The 26199-nt window shown below is 62.3% G+C and overlaps 1 protein-coding gene across 1 annotated transcript in view; it reads right to left on the bottom strand.

Annotated features, from left to right (window-relative positions):
* LOC139585803 (ryanodine receptor 1-like) overlaps positions 1-21418 on the bottom strand; it is a 75811-nt gene extending 54393 nt beyond the window's left edge. Inside the window, 29 exon segments of the mRNA XM_071418766.1 lie at positions 508-716; positions 1360-1534; positions 2356-2567; positions 3277-3424; positions 4024-4183; positions 4938-5021; positions 5572-5675; positions 6590-6694; positions 7595-7814; positions 8977-9169; positions 9830-10071; positions 11075-11208; positions 11787-11905; positions 12349-12444; positions 12947-13082; positions 13629-13815; positions 14097-14218; positions 14648-14770; positions 14772-14813; positions 15171-15327; positions 15878-15952; positions 16048-16141; positions 16246-16339; positions 16606-16718; positions 17057-17135; positions 17239-17313; positions 19906-20010; positions 20790-20909; positions 21392-21418. Coding sequence (XP_071274867.1) covers positions 508-716; positions 1360-1534; positions 2356-2567; positions 3277-3424; positions 4024-4183; positions 4938-5021; positions 5572-5675; positions 6590-6694; positions 7595-7814; positions 8977-9169; positions 9830-10071; positions 11075-11208; positions 11787-11905; positions 12349-12444; positions 12947-13082; positions 13629-13815; positions 14097-14218; positions 14648-14770; positions 14772-14813; positions 15171-15327; positions 15878-15952; positions 16048-16141; positions 16246-16339; positions 16606-16718; positions 17057-17135; positions 17239-17313; positions 19906-20010; positions 20790-20909; positions 21392-21418 — 3750 coding nt within the window.
* Positions 21419-26199: the final 4781 nt, after the last annotated feature.

Raw genomic sequence — 26199 nt, 5'->3', positions numbered from 1 at the left:
AGGGAGGGGACCGGGGGTGGCACTGGGGGGACAGGGAGGGGACAGGGAGGGGGGGACCCCGGGGATGGTGGGACACGGTGGTGGGGGATGTTTCACCTCATTTTGGGACACTTCACCTCATTTTGGGGACACTTCATCTCATTTTGGGGACACTTCATCTCACTTTGGGGATGCTTCCCCTCATTTTGGGGACACTTCATCTCATTTTGGGGACACTTCACTGCATTTTGGGGACACTTCATCTCATTTTGGGGACACTTCACCGCATTTTGGGGACACTCAGGGACAGGGAACCCCCAGAGATGGGGGTGTCACCCCGTTTTGGGGACCCTTGGAGAATTTTAGGGACTCTTTGACACCCCAAACCCCTCTCAGAGACCCCAAACCCCCCCTCACCTCGAGCTGGGGGTGCTCGGGGGGCACTGGGATGAACTGGGGCAGGCTGTGGCTGAACCAGAGGGTGATGGGGACCCCAAACCCCCCCAAAGCCCCCCAAAGCCCCCTCACCTCGAGCTGGGGGTGCTCGGGGGGCACTGGGATGAACTGGGGCAGGCTGTGGCTGAACCAGAGGGCGATTGGCCGTTTCATGTTGATGGCGAAGGGCTCGTAGCCCTCCTGGAGGCCGCAGATGCCGAAGTAGCGCAGGGTGCCCACGTCCTGGCCCAGGTTCAGGTGGCCCTCCTGGCCCAGCCCCAGGCTGCACACGGGGACAAAGCCTGGGGGGCACGGGGGGGACAGCACTGAGACCCCCAGAGACCCCAGACCCACCCCAGAGCCCCCAGATCCACCCCAGAGCCCCCAGACCCATTCCAGAGCCCCCAGACCCACCCCAGAGCCCCCAGATCCACCCCAGAGCCCCCAGACCCACCCCAGAGCCCCCAGATCCACCCCAGAGCCCCCAGATCCACCCTAGAGTCCCCAAACCCATTCCTGGAGCACCCAGATCCATCCTTGGATCCCCCAGACCCATTCCTGGTGCCCCCAGACCCACCCATGGTGCCCCAGACCCATTCCTGGTGCTCCAGACCCATCCCTGAACCCCCAGACCCATTCCTGGTGCCCCCAGACCCATCCCTGGTACCCCCAGACCCATCCCTGGAGCACCCAGACCCATTCCAGAGCCCCCAGACCCATCACTGGATCCCTCAGACTCATTCCTGGATCCCCCAGACCCACCCCTGGAACCCCCAGATCCACCCCAGAGTCCCCAGACCCATCCCTGGTACCCCCAGACCCATCCCTGGTGCCAGACCCATCCCTGAACCCCCCCAGAACCACCCCCAGATCCGTCCCCCTCCTCCCCCAGCCCCAGGTGACACCAGGGAGGTGTCACCAAGCCCAGTCCGGACCCCCTCTCACCGTCGGCCACCTCGAAGTCCCTGAAGGCCACCTCAGAGCCAGCGTCCCCCATCAGCACCTCCCCATTGAGGGTGAAGCTCATGTGGCACTCGCCCAGGTCGATGAGGCAGCCCACGACGTCCCCAGCCTGCCAGGGGCGCCCAAAGGACTCCCCGCCCACGTGCCACCGCTGGCCCTGGGGACACCGGGGACACCAGGGGTCACAGGGGACACCAAGGGGGTCACAGAAGGTGACAGTGGGATCCAGGGGGACTCTGGGGGTCCCCGAGTGTCCCCAAGCGTCCCATGCTGGTTCTGCGTGTCCCCATGTGTCCCTGAGTGTCCCCAGAAGGTTCTGTGTGTCCCTGAGTGTCCCCACGTGTCCCCACCTGTCCCTGTGTGTCCCCATGTGTCCCAAACAGGTTCTGTGTGTCTCTGTGTGTCCTTGAGTGTCCCTGTGCATCCCTGAATGTCCCCACATGTGCCAAATAGGCTCTGTGTGTCCCTGTGTGTCCCTGAATGTCCCCATGTGTCCCTACATGTCCCCAGTGTCCTCCACCTGTCCCTGTGTGTCCCAAGTAGGTTCTGTGTGTCCCCACCTGTCCCCACATGTCCCCACGTGTCCCCAGCACGTTCTGCATGTCGCCCATGTCCCTGCCTGTCCCCATGTGTCCCCCATGTCCCTGCCTGTCCCTGTGTGTCCCAAGTAGGTTCTGTGTCCCAAACAGGCTCTGTGTGTCCCCACATGTCCCCACGTGTCCCCAGCAGGTTCTGCATGTCCCTGCCTGTCCCTGTGTGTCCCAAGTAGGTTCTGTGTGTCCCTGAGTGTCTCTGTGTGTCCCAAACAGGCTCTGTGTGTCCCCGTGTGTCCCCAGCAGGCTCTGCATGTCCCCCGTGTGTCCCCGTGTGTCCCCTCGGTGTGTTCCCCATGTCCCCACCTGTCCCCGTGTGTCCCCAGCAGGTTCTGCATGTCCCCGCCTGTCCCCATGTGTCCCCTGGGCGTGTCCCCACGCTCACCCGGTGCCCGTTGAAGACGAAGGCCATGTCATCGGCGCCCAGCTCGGTGTCGGGTCTCAGCCCGGGCCGGGCCCAGCCCACGCGCATCTCCCCGGCCGTCACCGCCTGGAACTCGAAATACCAGCGGCCGCTGCGCACGGCCGAGCCCCGCTCTGCGCGGAACAGCCGCGGCCGGGGGGCGCGGGGACCCCGGGGAACCGCATCCTGTGAGGCTGGGGGGACACGGGGGTCAGCACCCCAAAAACAGCACCCAGAGAGCCCCAAAACAGCACCCATAGAGCCCCGCTCTGCGCGGAACAGCCGCGGCCGGGGGGCACGGGGACCCCGGGGAACCGCATCCTGCGAGGCTGGGGGGACACGGGGGTCAGCACCCCGGAAACGGCACCCAAACAGCACCCAGAGAGCCCAGAAACAGCACCCAGAGAGCCCAAAAACAGCACCCAGAGAGCCCCAGAAATGGGATACAGAGAGCCCAAAAACAGCACCCATAGAGCCCAAAAACAGCACCCAGAGAGCCCCAGAAATGGGATACAGAGAGCCCAAAAACAGCACCCACAGAGCCCCGCTCTGCGCGGAACAGCCGCGGCCGGGGGGCACGGGGACCCCTGGGAACCGCATCCTGCGAGGCTGGGGGGACATGGGGGTCAGCACCCCGGAAACAGCACCCAGAGAGCCCAAAAACAGCACCCAGAGAGCCCCAGAAATGGGATACAGAACCCCAAAAACAGCGCCCAGAGAGCCCCAGAAACGGCACCCAGAGAGCCCCAGAAATGGGATACAGAACCCCAAAACCAGCACCCAGAGAGCCCCAGAAATGGCACCCAGAAAGCCCCAGAAATGGCACCCAAACGGTCCCACCAGCTGCCAAATGTCCCCAGATGTCCCCAGATGTCCCCGAATGTCCCCGAGCCCCCCACTCACGCGTCTCCTGGTCGGGGGGCTCGATGTTGTAGCCGTAGCCCAGCAGGGTCCGCACGGCCTGGCACAGGCTCTCGCGGTTGGTGGCCTTTGTCCCCTCGTCCAGCAGGTTGTAAGGGACCAGCCGAGGGTTCCGCTTGTTCTTGATGTCCTGGGGACACGGGGACACGGCCATGGGGACACGGGGACAGCGGGCTTGGGGTGTGGGGACACGGGGACACAGCCATGGGGACACAGGGACACTGGGCTTGGGGTGTGGGGACACGGGGACACAGGGACACCAAGCTCAGGGGAGTAGAGACACCCCCAGAGATGTGGGGACATGGCGACACCAGGCTTGGAGCTATGAGGACATGGGGACACCAAGCTCAGGGGAGTGGGGACATGGGGACACCAGGCTCAGGGGCATGGGGACACCCCCAGAGGTGTGGGGACGTGGGGACACCAGGCCTGGGGCCATGGGGACAGCGAGCTCAGGGGAATGGGGACACCCCCAGAGGCATGGGGACACCCCCACAGGTGTGGGGACATGAGAACACGGCCATGGGGACATGGGGACACCAGCTCAGGGCCATGAGGACATGGGGACAGCCCCAGAGGTGTCCCCATGGGGACACAGGGCGGCGACACCACGGGGACAAGGGTGGATTTTGGAGCGTCCACAGGAGGGTTTGGGGATGTCAGGGGCGGGTGGGGGTCCCTCGGTGCTGTCCCCAGAAGGTCCCCAGAAGGTCCCCAGGAGGTCCCCACCTGGGTGGTGCTGTAGGTCCAGCCCTGCTGGACCCTGTCCCGAGCCCAGACGTTGTGGCCGTTCTCGGCCAGGCGATCGACCAGGGTCAGCTGGGCCGGCGTCAGCCGCACGTGGGACAGGTCCAGCGGTGCTGGCTTGTACCCGTTGGACATGGTGTACCTGGGCAGGGGGCACACCTGTGGGACCACCCCCAGGACACCCCGGGACCCCCACGGGGCACCCCAGGACCCCCAGAACTGCCCTCATCCATGGGGACCCCAAACGTCCTCCACGGTCTCCAAACTGAGACATCCCAACCCAACCTTGACCTGTTGGTCATGGTGTACCTGGGCAGGGGGCACACACCTGTGGGACCACCCCCAGGGCACCCCGGGACCCCCAGAACTGCCCTCACCTGTGGGGACCCCAAACCTCCTCCATGGTCTCCAAACTGGGACATCCCAACCCAACTGGGACATCCCCAACCCTACTGGGACATCCCAACCCAACTGGGACATCCCAACCCAACTGGGACATCCCCAACCCAACTGGGACATCCCCAACCCAACTGGGACATCCCCAACTCAACTGGGACATCCCAACCCAACTGGGACGTCCCAACTCAATCTTTACCTGTTGGACATGGTGGGAATGAGGCAGACACACCTGAGGGACCCCCCCAACTCCTGTAAGGACCCCCCCAGAAGCTCCTCCAGGACCCCAAAACTGAGACTCCCAGACTGGGACACCCTCAAACTGGGACACCCAAACTGGGACACCCCCAAACTGGGACACCCCCAAACTGGGACTTTCTTTGAAGGATCCCAAACTGGGACCTCAAACTGGGATCCAGTACAGAGACCCCCCCCAAACTGGGACCCCCCAGCCCCCCCAAATTGGGACCCCCAGCCCCTCCCAGCCCCCCCAAACCCACGTTTTGGGCAGTTTGATCTTCTTCAGGTTCTCCTCGGCCTTCTCATCCGCCATCCCCACGTGGCAGCCCAGGGCCAGCAGCGTCCTGGGGACACCCCAAAAATCAGCACCCCCAAATCTCTGACCCCTCCTCAAAGCCCCCCTACCCACAAATCCAGCACCCCCAACTCCAGGGGGCTCAGGATGAGGGGGGACCCCAAAAACCCCCAGCCTGTATTGGGGACACGGCCCAAAATGGGGGACCCCAAAACCCCCCCAAGTTCCCCCAAGTCTGAGGTGAGGGGTGACCCCAAAACCCCCCCAAAATCCCCCCAATCTGAGGTGAGGGGTGACCCCAAAACCCCCCCAAAATCCCCATAATCTGAGGTGAGGGGTGACCCCAAAACCCCCCCAAAATCCCCCCAATCTGAGGTGAGGGGTGACCCCAAAACCCCCCCAAAATCCCCCCAATCTGAGGTGAGGGGTGACCCCAAAACCCCCAAATCTCCCCAATCTGAGGTGAGGGGGGATCCCAAAACGATCTGGACCCCAACATGCTCCAAAGCCCCCCCAGTCTGAGGTGAAGGGTGACCCCAGAACCCCCCCAAGTCCCCCCAAAGAGGGGGGGACCCCCAAATTCCCGGTGCCCCCCTTACTTGAGGGTCTCCCCCGACATCTGGAGGTTGTAGCCACGCTCGGGCTCGGGGAGGCTGTGGAAGCTCAGCAAACAGGGGTGCAGGCGCTGCACGTCATCCCGGACCTGGGGCACCCCAAAAACACCTGCTGGCCACTGGGACCCCCCAAATCCAGCCAGGGACCCCCCAAAAATGGAGAATCCCAAAGGCGCCCCATGGGATCACCTTGAAAAGGACCCAAACCTTGGGGAACCCCAAAAAAGGGATCCCAGAAAGGGGTAACTCCAATTTAGGGCACCTCAAAAACACCTCCTGGCCACTGGGACCCCCAAAATCCAGCCAGGGACCCCCCAAAAATGGAGAATCCCAAAGGCGCCCCATGGGATCACTTAGAAAAGGATCCAAACCTTAGGGAACCCCAAAAAAGGGATCCCAGAAAGGGGTAACTCCAATTTAGGGCACCTCAAAAACACCTCCTGGCCACTGGGACCCCCCAAATCCAGCCAGGGACCCCCCAAAATGGAGAATCCCAAAGGCGCCCCATGGGATCACCTTGAAAAGGACCCAAACCTTGGGGAACCCCAAAAAAGGGATCCCAGAAAGGGGTAACTTCAATTTAGGGAACCCCAAAAAGGGAGCTCAATTAGGGGAGCCCTTCAAGGAACCTCCAATAGGGGATTTTGGGGGTTCCCTGGGGGGATTTTGGGGTTCCCTGGGGGGATTTTGGGGTTCCCTGAGAGATTTTGGGGTTTCCTGAGAGATTTTGGAGTTCCAAGGGGATTTTGGGGTGCCCAGGGGGGATTTTGGGGTGCCCCACTCACAGGCCCGTAGGTCCAGCCCTGCTCGATGCGGGTCAGGGCCCAGAGCTCAGGGTGGGTTTGGGGTTTCTATGGGGTTTTTGTGGGGTTTTGTGGGGTTTGGGGTTTCCGGGGGATTTGGGGGTGCCCAGGGGGGATTCTGGGGTTCCCTGGGGGGATTTTGGGGGCGCCCAGGGGGGATTCTGGGGTTCCCAGGGGGGATTTTGGGGTGCCCCACGCACAGGCCCGTAGGTCCAGCCCTGCTCGATGCGGGTCAGGGCCCAGAGCTCGTGGATGTTCTCCGCCAGCTTCTCCCGGATGCGCTCCAGGTGCGGGGGCAGCACGATCTGGGGCGGGGGCAAAAATGGGGGCGTTGGACCCCAAAACTCCCCAAAATCCCCCAAAATCCTTTCCCAGTTTCTTCAAAGCACCTCCAAATTCCCCTTCAAGCCCTACAAAATCCCCAAAACCCCCCTAAACTCTCCTAAACCCTGTCCCAATCCCACCTCCACCCCCCAAACTCCCCTAAATCCTATCCCAATCCCCCCAAACCCCCCCTCCACACCCCCAAATCCCCCCAAATCCCACCTCCATCCCACATAAACCCTGTCCCAATCCCACCTCCACACCCCCAAATCCCACCTCCATCCCCCCAAACCCTTCCATCGCCCCTAAATCCTATCCCAATACCCCCAAACTCCCCCTCCACAGCCCCAAATCCCCCCTCTACACCCCCAAATCCCCCCAAATCCCTCCAAATCCCCCCTCCACACCCCCAAATCCCCCCAAATCCACACCCCCAAATACCCTCAAATCTCATCTCCATCCCCCCAGATCTCATCTCCATCCCCCCAAATCCCACCTCCATCCCCCCAAATCCCCCCAAATCTCACCTCCATCCCCCCAAATCTCATCTCCATCCCCCCAAATCCCCCCTCCACACTCCCAAATCCCTGCTCCACACCCCCAAATCCCCCCTCCACACTCCCAAATTGCCCCAAATCCCACCTCCATCCCCCCAAATTCCCCCTCCATCCCCCCAAATCCCCCCAAATCTCACCTCCATCCCCCCAAATCTCCCCTCCACATCCCCAAATCCCCCCCAAATGCCCCCAAATCCCCCCTCCACAGCCCCAAATCCCCCAAATCCCCCCTCCATCCCCCCAAATCCCCCCCCCATCCCACCGAAACCCCATCGCAATGCCCCCAGACGCCCCCAAAGCCCCTCTCCGCCCCCCCCCTCACACCTGGCAGGTGTCCACGGGGCAGGGGGTGAAGGCCGTGTGGGGCAGGGCCCGGCTGGGCCCCAGGAGGCTGCGGGCGCCGGGCGGGGCCGAGCCGCGGTAGGCGGTCAGAGGCTCCAGGCGCAGCCGCTCGCGGGGCAGCAGCGCCTCGGCACAGGGAGCGTAGCCCGGAGGGGGCACGAAACGGAACTCGCCGTGCCGGCCCCCCAGCAGGAACCGGAGCCTGGCAGGGGGGAATGGGGGAGAGAGTGAGAGATGGGCCCATAGAAACCCCATAGACCCCATAGAAACCCCATAGAAACCCCACAGAAACCCCCCAGCAGGAACCGGAGCCTGGCAGGGGGGAATGGGGGAGAGAGTGAGAGATGGGCCCATAGAAACCCCACAGACCCCATAGAAACCCCACAGTGAGAGCCGGACCCATAGAAACCTCACAGACCCCATAGAAACCCCACAGAACCCCCCCAGCAGGAACCGGAGCCTGGCGGGGGGAAAAGGGGGAGAGAGTGAGAGATGGGCCCATAGAAACCCCATAGAAACCCCACAGACCCCATAGACCCCATAGAAACCCCATAGAAACCCCACAGAAACCCCCCAGCAGGAACCGGAGCCTGGGGGGGGAAAAGGGGGAGAGAGTGAGAGATGGGCCCATAGAAACTCCATAGAAACCCCATAGAGACCCCACAGTGAGAGCTGGACCCATAGAAACCTCACAGACCCCATAGAAACCCCACAGAACCCCCCCAGCAGGAACCGGAGCCTGGGGGGGAAAGGGGGGACAGAGTGAGAGCCGGGCCCATAGAAACTCCATAGACCCCATAGAAACCCCATAGAAACCCCCCAGCAGGAACCGGAGCCTGGGGGGAAATGGGGGGACAGAGTGAGAGATGGGCCCATAGAAACCCCATAGAAACCCCATAGAAACCCCACAGTGAGAGCCGGACCCATAGAAACCTCACAGACCCCATAGAAACCCCACAGACCCCATAGAAACCCCACAGACCCCACAGAACCACTTTAGGGGTCCCAGTCCCTTCTTTAGGGGTCCCAGCCCCACTTTAAGGGTCCCAGTCCCTTCTATAGGGGTCCCAGCCCCACTTTAGGGGTCCCAGTCCCTTCTTTATGGATCCCAGCCCCACTTTAGGATGCCCGCCCCACTTCAGGAATCCCAGTCCCTTCTATAGGAATCCCAGCCCCACTTTAGGGGTCCCAGCCCCACTTTAGGGGTCCCTGCCCCACTTCAGGGATCCCTGACTCCCCTTTAGGGGTCCCAGTCCCTTTTAGGGATCCCTGCCCCACTTCAGGAATCCCAGACTCTCCTTTAGGGGTCCCAGTCCCTTTTAGGGCTCCCACCCCCCAGTTTGGGGGTGTCCCCCCCCTCTCACCGGACCCCCGCCGAGAAGCTGGCCACGGGGCTGAACAGGGTGTCCAGGTTGAAGCCCTCGAGGACCCCCTGGACCGGGGCCCCGTTGAGGCGGAAGGAGGCGCTGGGGACCCCCAGGTCCAGGCAGCAGCTGACCACGTCCCCTTCGGCCAGAGCCCGGCGCTGGGGTGACCCCACGGCCTTGGGGACACCCCCTGGGGGGACAGGGGGGTCACAGGGGGGTCACAGGGGGGTCACAGGGGGGTCACAGAGGGACAGAGGGGTCACAGGGGGGTCACAGGGGGGTCACAGGGGGTCCCAGAGTGGTCCTGGCATGGTCCCAGGGCATTCCCAGAGGGGTCTCAGAGTGGTCCCAGAGGGGTCCCAGGGCGTTCCCAGGGTGGTCTCGGGGTGGTCCAAACAGACCCAGGGGGTTCCCAGGGGGTCCCAGAGTGGATCCAGGGTGGACCCGGGGGGGTCCCGGGGTGGCCCAAATGGACCCAGGGGGTTCCCAGGTGGTCCCAGAGGGGTCCCAGGGTGGTCCCAAGGTGGTCCCTGGGTGATCCCAGGGGGGTTCCCATAGTCCCAAGTGGATCCAGGGTGGTCCCAGGGTGGTCCTAGGGTGGTCTGAGTGGATCCAGGGTGGTCCCAGAGGGGTCCCAGGGTGGTCCCTGGGTGATCCCAGGGGGGTTCCCATAGTCCCAAGTGGATCCAGGGTGGTCCCAGGGCGTTCCCAGGGTGGTCCCGGGGTGGTCCCTGGGTGATCCCAGAGGGGTTCCCAGGGTGGTGCCCGGGTGATGCCAGGGGGGTTCCCATAGTCCCAAGTGGGTGCCAGGGTGGTCCCAGGGCGGTCCCGGTGCCCCCTCCTCCCTCACCTGTCCACAGGTGGAGGCCGTCGAAGGCGAAGGAGTTGAGGTCGTCTCCGGCGCCGTTGCCCCCCCAGCCCGCGCCCCCGCCCGGGGCGGGCCGGAAGCCCCCGGCCGCCCCCCAGCCCACGCGCAGGTGGGTGGGCACGGCCGTCACGAAGGGCTGGGCCCGCTCCACGGCCACCTCAAAGTACCAGCAGCGGAACTGCGTGGAGCCCGGCGCCGTGCCCACAAACAGGTTGGGGCGCACGCTGCGGGGAAAGGGGGACACCGTGATGGGAAGGCCGCGTGCCACGCCGGGAGATCCCAATTCCACCCCAAGAACCCCCAAATTCCACACAGGGAGATCCCAATTCCACACAGGGAGATCCCAATTCCATCCCAAGAACCCCCGAATTCCACACCGGGAGATCCCAATTCCACCCCAAGAACCCCCGAATTCCATGCCGGGAGATCCCAATTCCACACGGGGAGATCCCAATTCCACCCCAAGAACCCCCAAATTCCACACCGGGAGATCCCAATTCCACACCGGGAGATCCCAATTCCATCCCCAGAACCCCCGAATTCCACACCGGGAGATCCCAATTCCACCCCAAGAACACAAACCTCACCTCGAGAGCACCAAATCCCACCCCAAAGCCACGCAGGGACCCTCGGGATGAGCCCAGAGGCCTCCAGGAGCAGCTCAGGAGCTTCCAAAAGCACCTCAAGCACCTCCAGGCTCCCCCAAAACCCCCATAACTCCCATAACTCCCCTCCCTAGGACCCCACTACCACCCAAAGCCCCCCTAGGACCTCCTCAGACATCCCCAAGTTCTTCTAGAAACATCTCAACAACTTCCAGGTGCACCTCAACCACCTCCAGACCACCCAAAACCCCCTAAAACCCCCATAACCCCCCTCCCCAGGATCCCCCCATCATCTGAAGCATCCCCAGGACCCCCCAAAGTCCCCAAGTTCTTCTAGAAACATCTCAAGAACTTCCAGGAGTCCCCAAGTTCTTCTAGAAACATCTCAAGAACTTCCAGGAGTCCCCAAGTTCTTCTAGAAATACCTCAACAACTTCCAGGAGTCCCCAAGTTCTTCTAGAAACATCTCAAGATCTTCCAAGTGCACCTCAACCACCTCCAGGCTCCCCGAAAACCCCCGAAAACCCCCCAAGACCTCCCAAAAACCCCCCAAAACCCCCATAACTTCCCTCCCCCGGACCCCCAGGACCCCCCAGGACCCCCAGGACCCCCCAGGTCCCACCTGGTGACGTAGTTGACCATGCCGGTCTGCAGCAGCAGGTCGCGGCGGGGCAGGAGGTTCTCGGTGATCAGGTTCTGGTTGGAGCGCACGGCCACGGCATTGCAGACACACAGCGAGCACAGCACGTCCAGCACCTGCACGGGAGGGGACACCTGAGCGCACCTGGGCACAGCTGGGGACAGCTGGGGGACAGCCGGGGACAGCTGGGGACACACCTGAGTGCACCTGGGCACAGCTGGGGACACACCTGAGCGCACCTGAGCACACCTGGGCACACCTGAGCACAGCTGGGCACACCTGGGGGACAGCTGGGGACACACCTGAGTGCACCTGGGGACAGCTGGGGACACACCTGAGCAACCCTGGGCACACCTGGGGACAGCTGGAGACAGCTGGGGACACACCTGAGCGCACCTGGGGACATCTGGGGATAGCTGGGGACACACCTGGGGACACCTGGGCACACACGTGGGCACACACGTGGGCACACACCAGAGCACACACCTGGGTACACCTGAGCACACCTGCGCACACACCTGGGCACACCCCTGAGCACACCTGGGCACACCCCTGAGGGCACACCTGGGCACACACCTGAGCATACACCTGGGCACACCCCTGGGCACACCTGAGCACACACCTGGGCACACACCTGGGCACACCCCTGGGCACACCTGAGCGCACCTGGGCACACCCCTGAGGGCACACGCACCTTGTGGTTGCGGCCGTGCTTGTCGAGCAGGCTGATGATGGATTTGATGTGGTTCTCCTGGATGATGTTCAGCACCTCGGGGCTCTCGATCAGCACGCAGTACAGCACCTCCAGGATACCTGGGCACCACAGACAGGGGTCACAGCCTTGGGAGGGACCCCAGACCCATGGGAGGGACCCCAGACCCACAGAGGGGTCAGACCCACAGGGGGAGGTACCCCAGACCCACAGGAGGGACCCCAGTACAGCACCTCCAGGATACCTGGGCACCACAGATAGGGGGGTCACAGCCACCACAGGGACCCCAGACCCACCAGAGAGACCCCAGACCCATGGGAGGGACCCCAGACCCACGGGAGGGACCCCAGACCCATAGGAGAGACCCCAGACCCATAGGAGAGACCCCAGACCCATGGGAGGGACCCCAGACTCATGGAGAGACCCCAGCCCCCCACAATCCTCACAGGCCCCACAGGAGGGTTCTCAGCCCCACAGGAGGGTTCTCAGCCCCAGAGGAGCCCCCCCCAGCCCCACAGAAGCCCCCCAGGGCTGCCCCACTGACCCGAGGAGGCCTCCAGCCTGTCCAGTTTGCTGACCAGCCAGTCCAGGTTGGTGGAGAAGAGCGCGCAGTTGGCTCGGTTCCCCCGGATCAGCGAGGCTGGGGGGCACCGAGGGGTCAGGTCTGCCCCATGGCACCCACATCTGCCCCACAGAACCCACATCTGCCCCATGGAACCCACATCTGCCCCATGGCATTGACATCTGCCCCATGGCATTGACATCTGCCCCATGGAACCCACATCTGCCCCACAGAACCCACATCTGCCCCATGGCACCCACATCTGCCCCACAGCATTGACATCTTCCCCACAGCACCCACATCTACCCCACAGCACCCACATCTGCCCCACAGCATTGACATCTGCCCCATGGAACCCACATCTGCCCCACAGCACTGACATCTGCCCCATGGAACCCACATCTGCCACAGCATTGACATCTGCCCCCCAGCCTCCCATACCTGCCCCATAACCCCCCATATCTGCCCCATAGCCCCCCATATCTGCCCCATAACCCCCCATATCTGCCCCATAACCCCCATATCTGCCCCCCAGCCCCCATATCTACCCCATAACCCCCACATCTGCCCCCAGCCCCACCCAGCAGCTCGTAGAGCAGGTTCACGATCTCCTTCCAGGCCGCCGCCGCCTCCTCGCCCGCGGCCTCCCCGAACTGCGCCGCGGTGCTGTAGGCGCTCAGGCGGTCGATGCAGCTCAGCACCAGGGTCAGCATCCCCTGCGGGCCGGGGAGAGACCCCCAAACTGGGACCCCCAAACTGGGACCCCCACACTGGCACCAGGGTCAGCATCCCCTGCGGGCTGGGGAGAGACCCCCAAACTGGGACACCCACCCTGGGACCCCCAAACTGGGACCCCCAAACTGGGACCCCCAAACTGGCACCAGGGTCAGCATCCCCTGCGGGCCAGGGGGGCTGTGAGACCCCCCAGGACCCCCAAACTGGGGACCCCCCCCCCCATTCTGTGACACCTCCGAGGACCTCCACAACCCCACTGCAACCTCCCGGATTTGGGGAGGGGTCCTGGGGGTTGCACCTCCTGCTGGAAGAGGCTCTGGCAGCCCCAAAATGCCCCTAAACTCCCCCTGGGGCTCAGGTTTAACCCCTCTAACCCCAAGTTTAACCCCTCTAGCCCCAAGTTTAGCCCCTCTAGCCCCAAGTTTAACCCCTCTAGCCCCAAGTTTAGCCCCTCTAGCCCCAAGTTTAACCCCTCTAGCCCCGAGTTCAGCCCCTCCCGGGTTTGGGGGCGGTCCCGGGGGTCGCACCTCCTGCTGGAAGAGGCTCTGGCGGGCCCGCAGCGCCCTCAGGCGGCCCTGGCGCTGCTCGTGCCGCAGCTCGGCGGGCGGCGGCTCCAGGTACCCGATCAGGTCCCGCAGGCTCAGGATCACCCCCGCGATGGGCAGGGGGGGCGGCGGAGACCCCCGGGGCCGGCCCTGGAGGCTGTCCAGGCTCCTGGGGACGACAAGGGGGGGGGTCAGACCATCGGGACCACCCTAAAACCACCCCCAAAACTCCCCAGGACTCCCCCGGACCACACTGGGACCCCCAGAGCAGATGGAGGCCCCATAGAGCCCCGTGGTGCTGAAGATCATCCCCAAACCCCCAGGATCCCCAGGTGTTTCTGACCCCCCCAGGTGTTTCTGACCCCCCCCAGGTATTTCTGACCCCCAGGTGTTTCTGACCCCCCCCAGGTGTTTCTGACGCCCCCCAGGAACCCCCCAGGCCCCCCAGACCTGATGAAGGCCCCGTAGAGCCCCGTGGTGCTGAAGACCATGCGAGCCGCCTGCGACTCCTGGCGCTGGGAGCGGCTCAGGGTCAGCGCGTCGTCCATGTGCCCCTCCTGGTGCAGGATGGCCTGGGGGGGCAAAGGGGGGGTCACAGGGGTCCCTCAAACCCCAGAGACCCCCCTGAACCCCAGAGACCCCCCAGGAACCCACAGAGACCCCCCCCCCAGGAACCCACCTTCCTCTTGAGCAGCCCGAGGCGCAGGGCCTTGGGGTCGGGGGCGGCGTTGGTGACCCAGAGGCCGCTGGAGCTCTCAAAACCCCCTAAAACCCCCCAAAAACTCCCCCCCAAAGCCCCCCCAGCACATTTTAGGGACCCTAAAAGACCCCAAAGATCCTCCTAAACCCCAAAGATCCCAAACACTCCCCCAAAGACCCATCTAAGTGTCTCCTGGAGCTCTCGAAACCTCCTAAAACCCCCCAAAAAACTCCCCTCGAAGCCCCCTCCAATCCCCCCGGGGGTGATTTTGGGGTGTCCCCCGGTGATTTTGGGGTCCCACCTTCCTCTTGAGCAGCCCGAGGCGCAGGGCCTTGGGGTCGGGGGCGGCGTAGGTGACCCAGAGGCCGCTGTTGCTGTGCTGCAGGAAGCACAAGGACTCCCCATATTTGATCTCGGGGGGGCCCCATGCCCTCGATGTCCCTTTTTGGGGTCGTCTCCAGCTTCTCCTGTGGGGTCGGGGGGCACAGGGGGGGTCAGGAGGGTCTGGATGGGGACACGGAGTGGGGTGGGGTGGGATGGGGTCAGGGTGGGGACCAGGAGAGGGTTGGGGACATCATGGGGACATCCCAGAGATGTTGGAAATACGGAAGCAGAAGGTGGCCACGCTCACGGTGGGGACAAGGACAGGGACAGGGATGGGGACAGGGATGGGGACAGGGACCAGGAGAGGGTTGGGGACACTCGGGTGTCTCTCCCACCTTGGAGGCCCGGAAGCAGAAGGTGGCCATGCTCACAGTGGGGACAGGGACAGGGATGGGGACAGGGACCAGGAGGGGTTGGGGACATTCGGGTGACAGCCCCACCTTGGAGGCCCGGAAGCAGAAGGTGGCCACGCGCGTGTTGGCCGCCGTGGCCTCCACCATGGCCAGCCCGGTGGCCTCGGTCAGCGCCAGGTAGCGGCCGGTGGTGACGTGGCGCAGGCGGAAGGGCTGTCCCCAACGCAGGTGGCTCCCGCTCCAGCTGAGGGACACAGGGAGGGGACACTGATGTCACCCGGGGGGGGTTGGGACACGGGGATGGGTCGTGGGGACATGGGGGGGGACACAGGGGACACGGGATGGGTCATGGGGACATGGGAATGGGGACATGAGGACATGGGGTGGCACAGATGTGGCACAGGGACATGGGATGACACAGGGGACATAGGGATGGGTCATGGGGACACAGGGACATGAGGACATGGGGGGGACACAGGAGATATGGGGATGGGTCATGGGGACACTGGGATGGGTCATGGGACCATGAAGTGACACCGGGGACACAGGCTGAGGCCATCCAGATGTGTCACAGGGACATGGGGGTGACACAGGGGACACAGGGATGGGGACACCAGGACATGGGGTGGCACAGGATGTGGCACAGGGACATGGGGACACCAGACACAGGAACACATCTTGGGGGGGGACACGCCATGACCCCAGACCCCCCCTGGGACCCCAGAGAGTGTCCCCGGTGTCCCTGGGGGTGGTGACGCCCGTGTCACCCCCTGTCCCTTTGATGTCCCCCCTACCTGATGCGCAGGGGCTCCAGGCGCCACAGGGACCTGGCGTGGGCGCACACGGCGCCACCCTCGTAGTTGACAACGCTGCTGGGAGGTGACAAAGGGGGGGGGGGGGTCACACAGCCAGTTGGGGACCCCTCCGCACCCCAAATCTGGGGACAAACTGGGGACAGCCCCACCTGCGCTCCTCGCCCTGCTCAGGCGCCGTGGGGGTCAGGCACTCGTCCATGTGGCCGTGGAACAGGCGCAGGACGTGGCCGCCGGTGACAAACCCTGAGGGGACATTTTGGGGACGGGGCGGGGTCAGGGAGTTGGGGACACCCCAAAGGAGCCCCCCTCTCCCCACCCAGCCAAATTTGGGGTGTCCCGGGTGTCACCTTCCTCGGAGCCCGAGCAGATGGGGTTCATGTTCCACAGGGTCTGCATGAAGGAGGCGTCCACCTGGAGCTCCCCCGAGGCCGTGGAGAGGTGCTGGGACAGGTGGGACACGGGTGTGACACGGGTGGGACACGGGTGGGACACAGGTGGGACACAGGTGGGACACGTAGCCCCAGGTGTCCCCAGGTGTCCCCAGTGTCCCCAGGTATCTCTCTGAGGACATGCTGACCAGGATCAGGTCAGGTTCCTGTGTCCCCATGTCCCCCCTGTCCCTCTGTGTCCCCCTGTGTCCCCAGGTGTCCCAGGTGTCCACCCATGTCCCCAGGTGTCCCCAGGTGTCCCCAGGTGTCCCCTCTCACCAGGTATCTCTCCGAGGACACGCTGACCAGGATCAGGTCGTCTCCCACCCGAACCTTCTCCCCCTCCGAGCGCTGTTTGGACGCCGGGTGCATCGTCCACCAGCACGCCTCACCTGGGGTGGGGGGCACCCCAAATCAGCACCCCAAAACACCCCAAAACACCCCAAATCAGCACCCCGAAACACGCCAAAACAGCACCCCAAAACACCCCAAATCAGCACCCCAAAACACCCCAAATCAGCACCCCAAAACACCCCAAAGCAGCACCCCAAAACACGCCAAAACAGCACCCCGAAACACCCCAAAACACCCCAAATCAGCACCGCAAAGCACCCCAAATCAGCACCCCAAATCAGCACCCCAAAACACCCCAAAACACCCCAAATCAGCACCCCCAAACCATTCCCCGCACCTGGCGGGAGCCCAGCAACCCTCGGGGTCCCCCCCGTACCTGCTGCGTCCCTCTGCAGCCCCACGTCGAAGGCCAGCTTGTCGGTGACCGAGCGGGACGTGGTCAGGCAGCTCAGGTACTGCGAGGGGGGGACACGCGGTGATTGGGGGTCCCCAAAATCCCCGGAGCCCCCCAAAACCCTCCCAGCCCCCCCAGAGCCCCCCAGAGCCCCCCAGACTCACCATGCCGCTGTGGGAGTGTCTCAGCAGGATGGCGTGGCCGTAGAGCAGCGTCCGGTGTCCCCCACCCTGAGAGGACTTGGGGGGCACAGGGGGGTCAAGGAGGGGACCCCAAAATCCCCTGAGGCCTCCTGGACCCCCCAAAAAAACACCTTGAACCCCCCGAAAAAACCCCTGTGGGTTCTGTGTTTCAGACACAGCTCCTTGTGCATCGCTGCCCCATGGTTTTGGGGTCTCCCTCTTGTTTTGGGGTCTCCCCTTTTTTGGGGTATCCCCCTTGTTTTGGAGTCCCCCCCTTGTTTGGGGGTCTCCCTCTTGTTTTGGGGTCTCCCCTTATTTTGGGGTCTCCCCCTTGATTCGGGGTCTCCCCCATTGTTTTGGGGCCCTCCTGTATTTTGGGGTCTCCCCCTTATTTTAGAGTCCCCCCTTGTTTTGGAGTCCCCTCTTGTTTTTGGGTCTCCCCCTTGTTTTGGGGTCTCCCCCATTGTTTTGGGGCCCTCCCATTATTTTGGGGTCTCCCTCTTGTTTTGGAGTCCCCTCTTGTTTTTGGGTCTCCCTCTTGTTTTGGGGTCTCCCCTTATTTTGGGTCTCCCTCTTGTTTTGGGATCTCCCCCTTGTTTTTGGGTCTCCCTCTTGTTTTGGGGTCTCCCCTTTGTTTTGGGGTCTCCTCCATTGTTTTGGGGTCTCCCCCTTGTTTTGGGGTCTCCCCATGTTGGGGTCTCCTGTGCATTGCACCCCCCTTGTTTTGGGGTGCACCGTGCCTTGGACCCCCCCTCATGTCAGGGTCCCCCTCATGGTGGGATGCCCCCCAAATTGAGGATTCCCCTGATATTGGGGTCCCCAATTTCAGGATCCCACTCCCCATTGGGGTCACCCCTTATCAAGATCCCCAATTTTGGGGTCACCCCATTGAAATCCCCACAAATTTGGGGATCCCACTTTTGGGATCCCTTTAATATTGAGGCTCTGCCTTTTTGGGGGCCCCCTCCCATATTGAGGTTTCCCTCAAGTTGGGATCCCAAATTTCAGGGTCCCCCAAAACTGGGATCTCAAATTTAGGGGTCCCCCCAAACTGGGATCCCAAATTTCAGGGTCACCCCCATATTGAGGTTTTCCCCAAACTGGGATCCCAAATTTCAGGGTCACCCCACGTCCAGCTCCCCGATTTTTTGGGATCCCCAGCGGATTTGGGATCCCCCTTTTTGGGGTCCCTCCCAGTAGATTTGGGATCCCCCTTTTGGGGTTCTCCCAAATTGGGATCCCAAATTTAGGGATCACCCCACATCTGGCTCCCCAATTTTTTGGGATCCCTGGTGGATTTGGGATCCCCTTTTGGGGTCTCCCCTTTTTGGGGTCTCTCCATGCTCATGGAGGGGATTTTGGATCCCCTTTTTGGGGTCCCCCCATGCTCCTCCCCCCCGCGCTCACACTTTGGGGTCCATGCGGAATTTGGGGGGCTGTGGATGGATGGGACTGGGGGGGAAGGGGCACACCCGGACCCCTGGGTCCATGCGGGATGAGCAGAGCCCCCCCAAAATTTGGGGGGTGAGGAGGAAGAGGAGGAGGAGGAGGAGGAGGAGGAAGGGCGTGATGAAGGTGAGGATGAGGATTTGGGGTCACCACACCACAGTGGCACCTACCCACTTATCCAGATCGACCCCCTGGGTGGGCGGGGGGAGAGAAGAGGGGGGGTCACGGGGGGGGCTGGGACCCCCCCCCAAAAACACCAGGGACCCCCCAAAACCCCCCACCCCAAAAAGGACCCCAAAAACTGCTCAAGGAACCCCAGAATTACCCCAAAAACTCCTAAAGGAACCCCAGAATCTCCAGGTCTCTGCAGGATCCTAAACCCCCCCAAAAATGACCCCAAAATCTCCTCCAGGAACCCCACAGGATCCTAAACCCCCCAAAAATGACCCCAAAAACCCCTCCAAGACCCCCAAACCCCACCCATGAACCCCCAAGGATCCTAAAACCCCTTGTGGGGTCCCCAAATCTCCTCTTAAGGACCCCAAATCCTCTCTAGTGCTCCCCAAATCCCCTTTGGGACCCCAGAGTCACCTCTAGTGCCCCTCAAATTCCCTTTGAGACCCAGACCCACCTCGAGGTCCCCCCAAATCCCCTCTAGTGCCCCCCAAATCCCCTCTTAAGGACCCCAAACCACCTCCAGTGCCCCATGGGACCCCCAAATCCTCTCTTAAAGACCCCAAACCACCTCCGGTGCCCCCCAAATCCCCTCGGGGGGTCCCCAAATCCCCTGTGGGAGCCCAGACCCACCTCCAGTGCCCCCCAAATCCCTTCTAGTGCCCTCCAAATCCTTTCTAGTGCCCCCCAGATCCCCTCTAGTGCCCCATAAATCCCCTCTAGTGTCCCCCAAATCCCCTCTAGTGCCCCCCAAATCCCCTGTGGGAGCCCAGACCCACCTTGAGGGCCCCCCAAATCCCCTCTAGTGCCCCCCAAACGCCCAGTGGGAGCCCAGACCCACCTCCAGGGCCCCCCAAATCCCCTCCAGTGCCCCCCAGATGCCCTGTGGGACCCCAGACCCACCTCCAGTGCCCCCCAAACCCCCAGTGGGAGCCCAGATCCACCTCTAGTGCCCCCCAAATCCCCTGTGGGACCCCAGACCCACCTCCAGTGCCCCCCAAACCCCCAGTGGGAGCCCAGACCCACCTCGCTGCCGATGTCGGAGCTGTTGGCCAGCATCTCCTGCAGCGCCCGCACCGACAGCGACTGCTCCAGCACGAAGCAGCACACGGCCAGGTCAGGGGGGACATTCTGGGGACACAGAAAGGGGGACAGGGTCAGGGGACATTCTGGGGACACAGAAAGGGGGACAGGGTCAGGGGGACATTCTGGGGACAGAGGGGGACAAGGTCAGCGGGACATTCTGGGGACACAGAAAGGGGGACAGGGTCAGGGGGACATTCTGGGGACACAGAAAAAGGGGGACATTGTGGGGACAGAGAGGGGTCAGGGGGACATTCTGGGGACACAGAAAGGGGGACAGGGTCAGGGGGACATTCTGGGGACAGAGGGGGACAGGGTCAGGGGGGACATTCTGGGGACAGAGGGGGACAAGGTCAGCGGGACATTCTGGGGACACAGAAAGGGGTCAGGGGGGACATTCTGGGGACACAGAAAAAGGGGGACATTGTGGGGACAGAGAGGGGTCAGGGGGACATTCTGGGGACACAGAAAGGGGGACAGGGTCAGGGGGACATTGTGGGGACAAAGGGGGTCAGGGGGACATTGTGGGGACACAGAAAGGGGGGTCAGGGGACATTCTGGGGACAAAGAAAAGGGGGTCAGGGGTCATGGGGGACCCCTAAATTTTGGGGTTTGGTTTCTCTTAGAAGTGTTTGAGGCGGTGTTTTGCGTTCAGATATCCCAGCCCCTAAATCCTCCCTCAGATGCCCAAAATCCCCCCAAATCCCCCCCAAAATCCCCCCAAATCCCCCAAACTTGGGGTCTCCCGGGGTCCCCCCAGCCTCCCAGGAATTCTGGGGGTCTCCCCGAATTTTGGGGGTCTCCCCAGAGGCGGGGAGGGGTCTGACCTGTGCATTAGAGGTGGGCTCCAGGGAGCACAGGCGGTTCCCAAAGCCCTCGACCGACAGGCAGAGCTTGAGCTGCTCCTTCAGCAGCGTCGTGGTGCACTGCAGGACCACCTCATCATCCTGGGGGAAAACTGGGCTTCAGCACCCCAAAATATCCCCAGAACACCCCAAAATACCCACCAGAAACCCAAAATATCCACTAGAAACCAGCACCCTGAACCACCCCTCAGAACACCCCAAAAACCCCATTATGTCCCTATGGGGTGGGGTGGCACTGCAGGACCACCTCATCATCCTGGGGGAAAACCAGGGTTCAGCACCCCAAAATATGCCCAAAATACCCCAAAATGAAACCCCAAAATCACTGCAGGAGCAGCTCATCCTCCGGGAGGCAGACTGGGGGTTCAGTACCCCAAAATATCCCCAGAATCTCAAAATATCCCCCCAAAACCCCCCCAAAATATCCACAGAATCCCAAAATACTCCCAGGATGCCAAAATATCCCCCCAAAATATCCTCAGAACCCCAAAATATCCCCCAAAATCAGGATGCCTTGGATACCCCCAAACCCTTTTTTGGGGGTATCAGGACCCCCTGGGTACCCCCAAACCCTTTTTGGGGGCGGTCATGACCCCTTGGGTGCCCCCAGATTTTATGGGGGGGGGTCAGGAACCCCTGGGTGTCCCCCAAATCATTTTTTGGGGGGTCAGGACACCCTCTGAGTACCCCAAAACCCTATTTTGGGGGGGGGGGGGTCACGACCCCTTGGGTACCCCCAAATTTTATAGGGGGGGGTCAGGACCCCCTGGGTACCCCAAACCCTTTTTTGGAGGTTTAGGACCCCCCTTTCCTCCCCCCCCCCAAGGAGTTGGGCTCCCCCTCCCCCACCTGCTCCCATCACTCAGGGCCCCCCCCCCGAAATTGGGGGTGGGGGAGGGGCAGATTCCACCCGCGGGCCGGGGATGCCATGGGAGGGGACTGGGGGGGGAGGGGCGGCTCCGTGACTCAGTTTCCCCCTCCCCAAAAATCCCCCAAAATCTGCTGAGCTCAGCATTTCCCCCCCCCCCCCATGCCCAAGGTCACCCCTTCGCCCCCTCCCCCCCCCCCCCCCCAGTCTCATTTTGAGGCCAAACTGGGAGAAACTGGGACAGAACAACTGGGACGCCCCTCCCCCATCCCCCCCCCCTTCCCGACCCCCCTGGGGGGGATCTGGTGTCGCCCCTCCCCCCCCCAGCAGCTGCTCCCCCTCCCCCCTCCCCCCCCCCCGTGTTGCTTTTTTGGGAGCCCGGAACAGGTGGGGGGAGGGGTGGGGTGACCCCCCCCTTCCCAGGGCTCCTCCCAGTTCATCCCAGTTCATCCCAGTATCCCCAGTTTCCCTCCCCAGTTCATCCCAGTATCCCCAGTTTCCCTCCCCAATATCTCCCAGTATCCCAAGTTTCCCTCCCCAACATCTCCCAGTATCCCCAGTTTTCCTCCCCAGTATCTCCCAGTATCCCCAGTTTCCATCCCCAGTTGATCCCAGTATCCCGTTTCCCTCCCCAGTATCTCCCAGTATCCCCAGTTTTCCTCCCCAGTTGATCCCAGTATCTCCCAGTATCACCCAATAGCTCTTTGTATTCCCAGTCCCCCTCCAAGTTTATCCCAGTATCTCCCAGTTTCCTCTCCCAGTCCCCCCAGTTTCCTCTCCCAGTCCCCCCAGTTTCCTCTCCCAGTATCCCCAGTTCCGCTCCCCAAATCCCCCCAGTTTCCTCTCCCAGTATCCCTCCCAATTTCTCCCAGTTTCCTCCCAGTATCCCCCCCAATTTCTCCCAGTCCTCCCAGTTTCCACTCAGTTTCCCCTCACAATATCTCCCAGTATCCCCCCCGAATTCCTCCCAGTTTCCTCCCAGTATCTCCCCCAATTTCTCCCAGTTTCCCCTTTCCCAGTTTCCCCCAGTATCTCCCAGTATCCCCCTGAATTTTCCCCAGTTTCCTCCCAGTCCTCTCAGTTTCCCCTCCCAGTATCTCCCAGTATTCCCCCCAATTTCTCCCAGTTCTCTCCCAGTATCCCCCCCCAATTTCTCGGTTTGTTGCCAATATTCCCCCCGAATTTCTCCCAGTTTCCTCCCAGTATCCCCCCCAATTTCTCCCAGTATCTCCCAGTATCCCCCAGTTTTTCCCAGTATCTCCCAGTTCCTCACCGTCCGCAGGAACTGCACATCGTCCTCTCCTTCCCCCTCAGCCATGGCCGCGGGGGTTTTGGGGGTCCCGGCTGAAGTTTGGGGGGTCCCGAGCCCAGTTCAGGGGGTCCCGGGTGAAGTTTGGGGATTCCCGGGTGGTCTCAGGGGGTCCCGTCCCGCCCCCCCCCCGCGGGTGTCACCGATCGTGTCCCCCCCGGTGTCGCGAGGGCTGGCGGTGACACCTGCGGCCCCTCCCCCACCCGTGACGTGAGGGGGGAGGGTCCGGGGGGGGGGGAGGGGGCGGGAAACTGAGGCACGGACCCCCCTTTTGTCACCTGGAGGGGGAAACTGAGGCACGGACCCCCCCCTTTTGTCACCTGGAGGGGGAAACTGAGGCACGGACCCCCCTTTTGTCACCTGGAGGGGGAAACTGAGGCACGGACCCCCCCCTTTTGTCACCTGGAGGAGGAAACTGAGGCACGGACCCCCCCTTTGTCACCCAGAGCGGGAAACTGAGGCACGGACCCCCCCCTTTTGTCACCTGCAGGGGGAAACTGAGGCACGGACCCCTCCTCATGTCACCTGCAGGGGGAAACTGAGGCACGGAATCCCCCTCTTGTCACCTGCAGGGGGAAACTGAGGCACGGGATCCCCCCTTTGTCACCTGGGGGGGGAAACTGAGGCACGGACCCCTCCCAATGTCACCTGGAGGGGGAAACTGAGGCACAGACCCCTCCTCATGTCACCTGCAGGGGGAAACTGAGGCACGGACCCCTCCCAATGTCACCTGGAGGGGGAAACTGAGGCACGGACCCCTCCTCATGTCACCTGCAGGGGGAAACTGAGGCACGGACCCCTCCCAATGTCACCCAGAGGTGGAAACTGGAGGCAAGGACCATTCCAATCGTCCCCAACACTGGGGGATGAGGCCTCTGGCCTTTTAAGAGGAGGGGTCCCCACATTTCAGCCCAACACAGCCCGATGTTTTCGGAGGAGGGATTTTAGGAGCCATTCCACCTCCCTGACCCTCCTCCGGGTGGAATTTGAGGGCGGCTCACCGTGAAAATCCAGGCAGAGGAGATCTCAGAGCAGCATCCCCCAAAGTTCTCCACAGGCTCTCCAGAGCTCCTTGGTGTGAAGACCCCAAACCCCTCAGAGCACCCCTGAATCCCTCAGCATCCCCTGAGGCCCCTTAGTGACCCTCCAAAACCCCTCAGGTGACCCAAACCTCTCCTTTTCCCCTCACATTTTCCATCCTTTTCTCCCCTCACGTTTCCCTTTCTTTTCCCCTCACATTTTCCCCCCTTCTCCCCTCCCTCACGATTCCCCCCTTTTCTCCCCTCACGTTTCCCCGCCCTTTCCCCCTCACCTTTCCCCGCCCTTTTCTCCCCTCACATTTCCCTCTCTTTCTCCCTCCCATTTCTCTCTCTCCTCCCCTCACATTTCTCTCTCTTCTCCCCTCACGATTCCCGCCCTTTCCCCCTCGTGTTTCGCCGCCATTTTCCCCCTCACGTTTCCCCGCCCATTTCTCCCCTCACGTTTCCCGCTTTTTTCCCCTCACGATTCCCTTTCTTTTCCCCTCACGTTTCTCTCTCTTCTCCCCTCACATTTCCCTCTCTTTTCCTCTCACATTTCCCCCCCCTTTTCTCCCCTCATGTTTCCCCGCCATTTTCCCCCTCACGTGTCCCCGCCATTTTCCCCTTCACATTTCCCTGTCCGTTTCTCCCTTCACGTTTTCCATCCTTTTCTCCCCTCTCGTTTCCCGCCCTTTTCTCCCCTCGCGTTTCCCCACCATTTTCTCTCCTCGATTTAAACCTTAGAATGACGGCATAAGGAGATTCCCTCTCAATTTAGAGCCCTAAATAAAATAATGCGTAAAGAAGGTCTTCCCTCAATCTTGACCCTAAAACTGGTGAAAAAGGGGAGTGGTTCAGGGGGTCCCAGGGATGTTATGGGAATCCCTCGAGGTTTAGGGGGACCCAGGGGTTGTTTAGGGGGTCCCAGGGGTCGTTTAGGGAGTCACAGGGGTGATTTGGGGATCACAGGAGATATTTGGGGGGTCCTAGGGGTGATTTTGGGGTTTGGGGAGGGGGTTAGGGGGTCCCAGGGGTGGTTTAGGGGGTTATGGAAAGGTTTGGGAGGTCCCAGAGGTGATTTAGGGGGTTATGTGGAGGTTTTGGGGGTCCCGGGAGGGGGTTAGGGGATCCCAGGGGTGGTTTAGGGGGTTATGGGGAAGTTTGGGAGGTCCCAGGGGTGATTTTGGGAGTCCCGGGGGTGGTTTAGGGGGCAATGTGGGGGATTTAGGGGTTCCCGGAGTGATTTAGGGGGTTATGGGGAGGTTTTGGGGGTCCCGGGGGTGGTTTGGAGCAAGTTTTGGGGGGTCCCCGAGGTCTCTCCCCCCCATCCCGGTCTCAGCCCGGCTCCATCCCACGGGAATTTCTGCTGATTGCCCCAAATTCCCGGAATTCCCCGGGGGGGGGGCAGGACAAGGACCCCCCTTGTCCGGCGGCTGCGTGGGGGGGAGGGGGGGATTCCAAAAAAAGGGGGGGGTCCCCGAGCTGGGGGTGGGGGGGACGCGGAGCCAGCGGCAGAGCAGCAACGCAGCGGGAAGGTGAGGAGGGGAACTTGGGGTGAGGGCTGCGAAAAAGGGGCTGGGATGGGGCTTAGGGGGGATTTGGGGGGATTTGGTGGGGCTTGGTGGGGTTTGGGGGGGATTGGATGGGGCTTGGGGGACTTTGGTGGGGTTTGGGGGGGATTTGATGGGGTTTGGGGGGATTTGATGGGGTTTAGAGGGGATTTGGGGGGATTCGATGGGATTTGGGGGCTGTGGTTTGGTTTGGGGGGCTTTAATGAAGTTTGGGGGTGCAGTGGGAGAGATTTCGGTGGCTGTGATTGGGTTTGGTGAGGATTTGGGGGGCTCTGATGGAGGTTGGGGGGGATTTTGGGGGGATTTGGGAGACTGTAGTGGGGTTTGGGGTGCAATGGGGGGATTTGGGGGGCTGTAATGGAGTTTGGGGGCTGCAATGAGCATTTTGGGGTCTCTGCGCCCCTTTTCCAGGACCCATCACCACCGACCTCTGCTCGTTCCCCCCGAGACCCCCCCAAAAGAGGGACCCCCCACCATGGAGGTGAGGAGGGGTCTGCAGGGGGGGGACCCGGGGCTGGGGAGGGGTCACCGAGGGAGATCCCCTCCCCCTCAATGTCCCCCTGTGCCCCCTCCCATGCAGGAGGTGCTGGAGCTGGGCCCGGGC

The sequence above is a fragment of the Agelaius tricolor genome, unplaced genomic scaffold, assembly GCF_023055355.1.
Source record: "Agelaius tricolor isolate 1412-34295 unplaced genomic scaffold, bAgeTri1.0.p SCAF_90, whole genome shotgun sequence".
NCBI classification, from domain to species: Eukaryota; Metazoa; Chordata; class Aves; order Passeriformes; family Icteridae; genus Agelaius; species Agelaius tricolor.
This window is presented reverse-complemented; position numbering and strand designations above follow the sequence as displayed.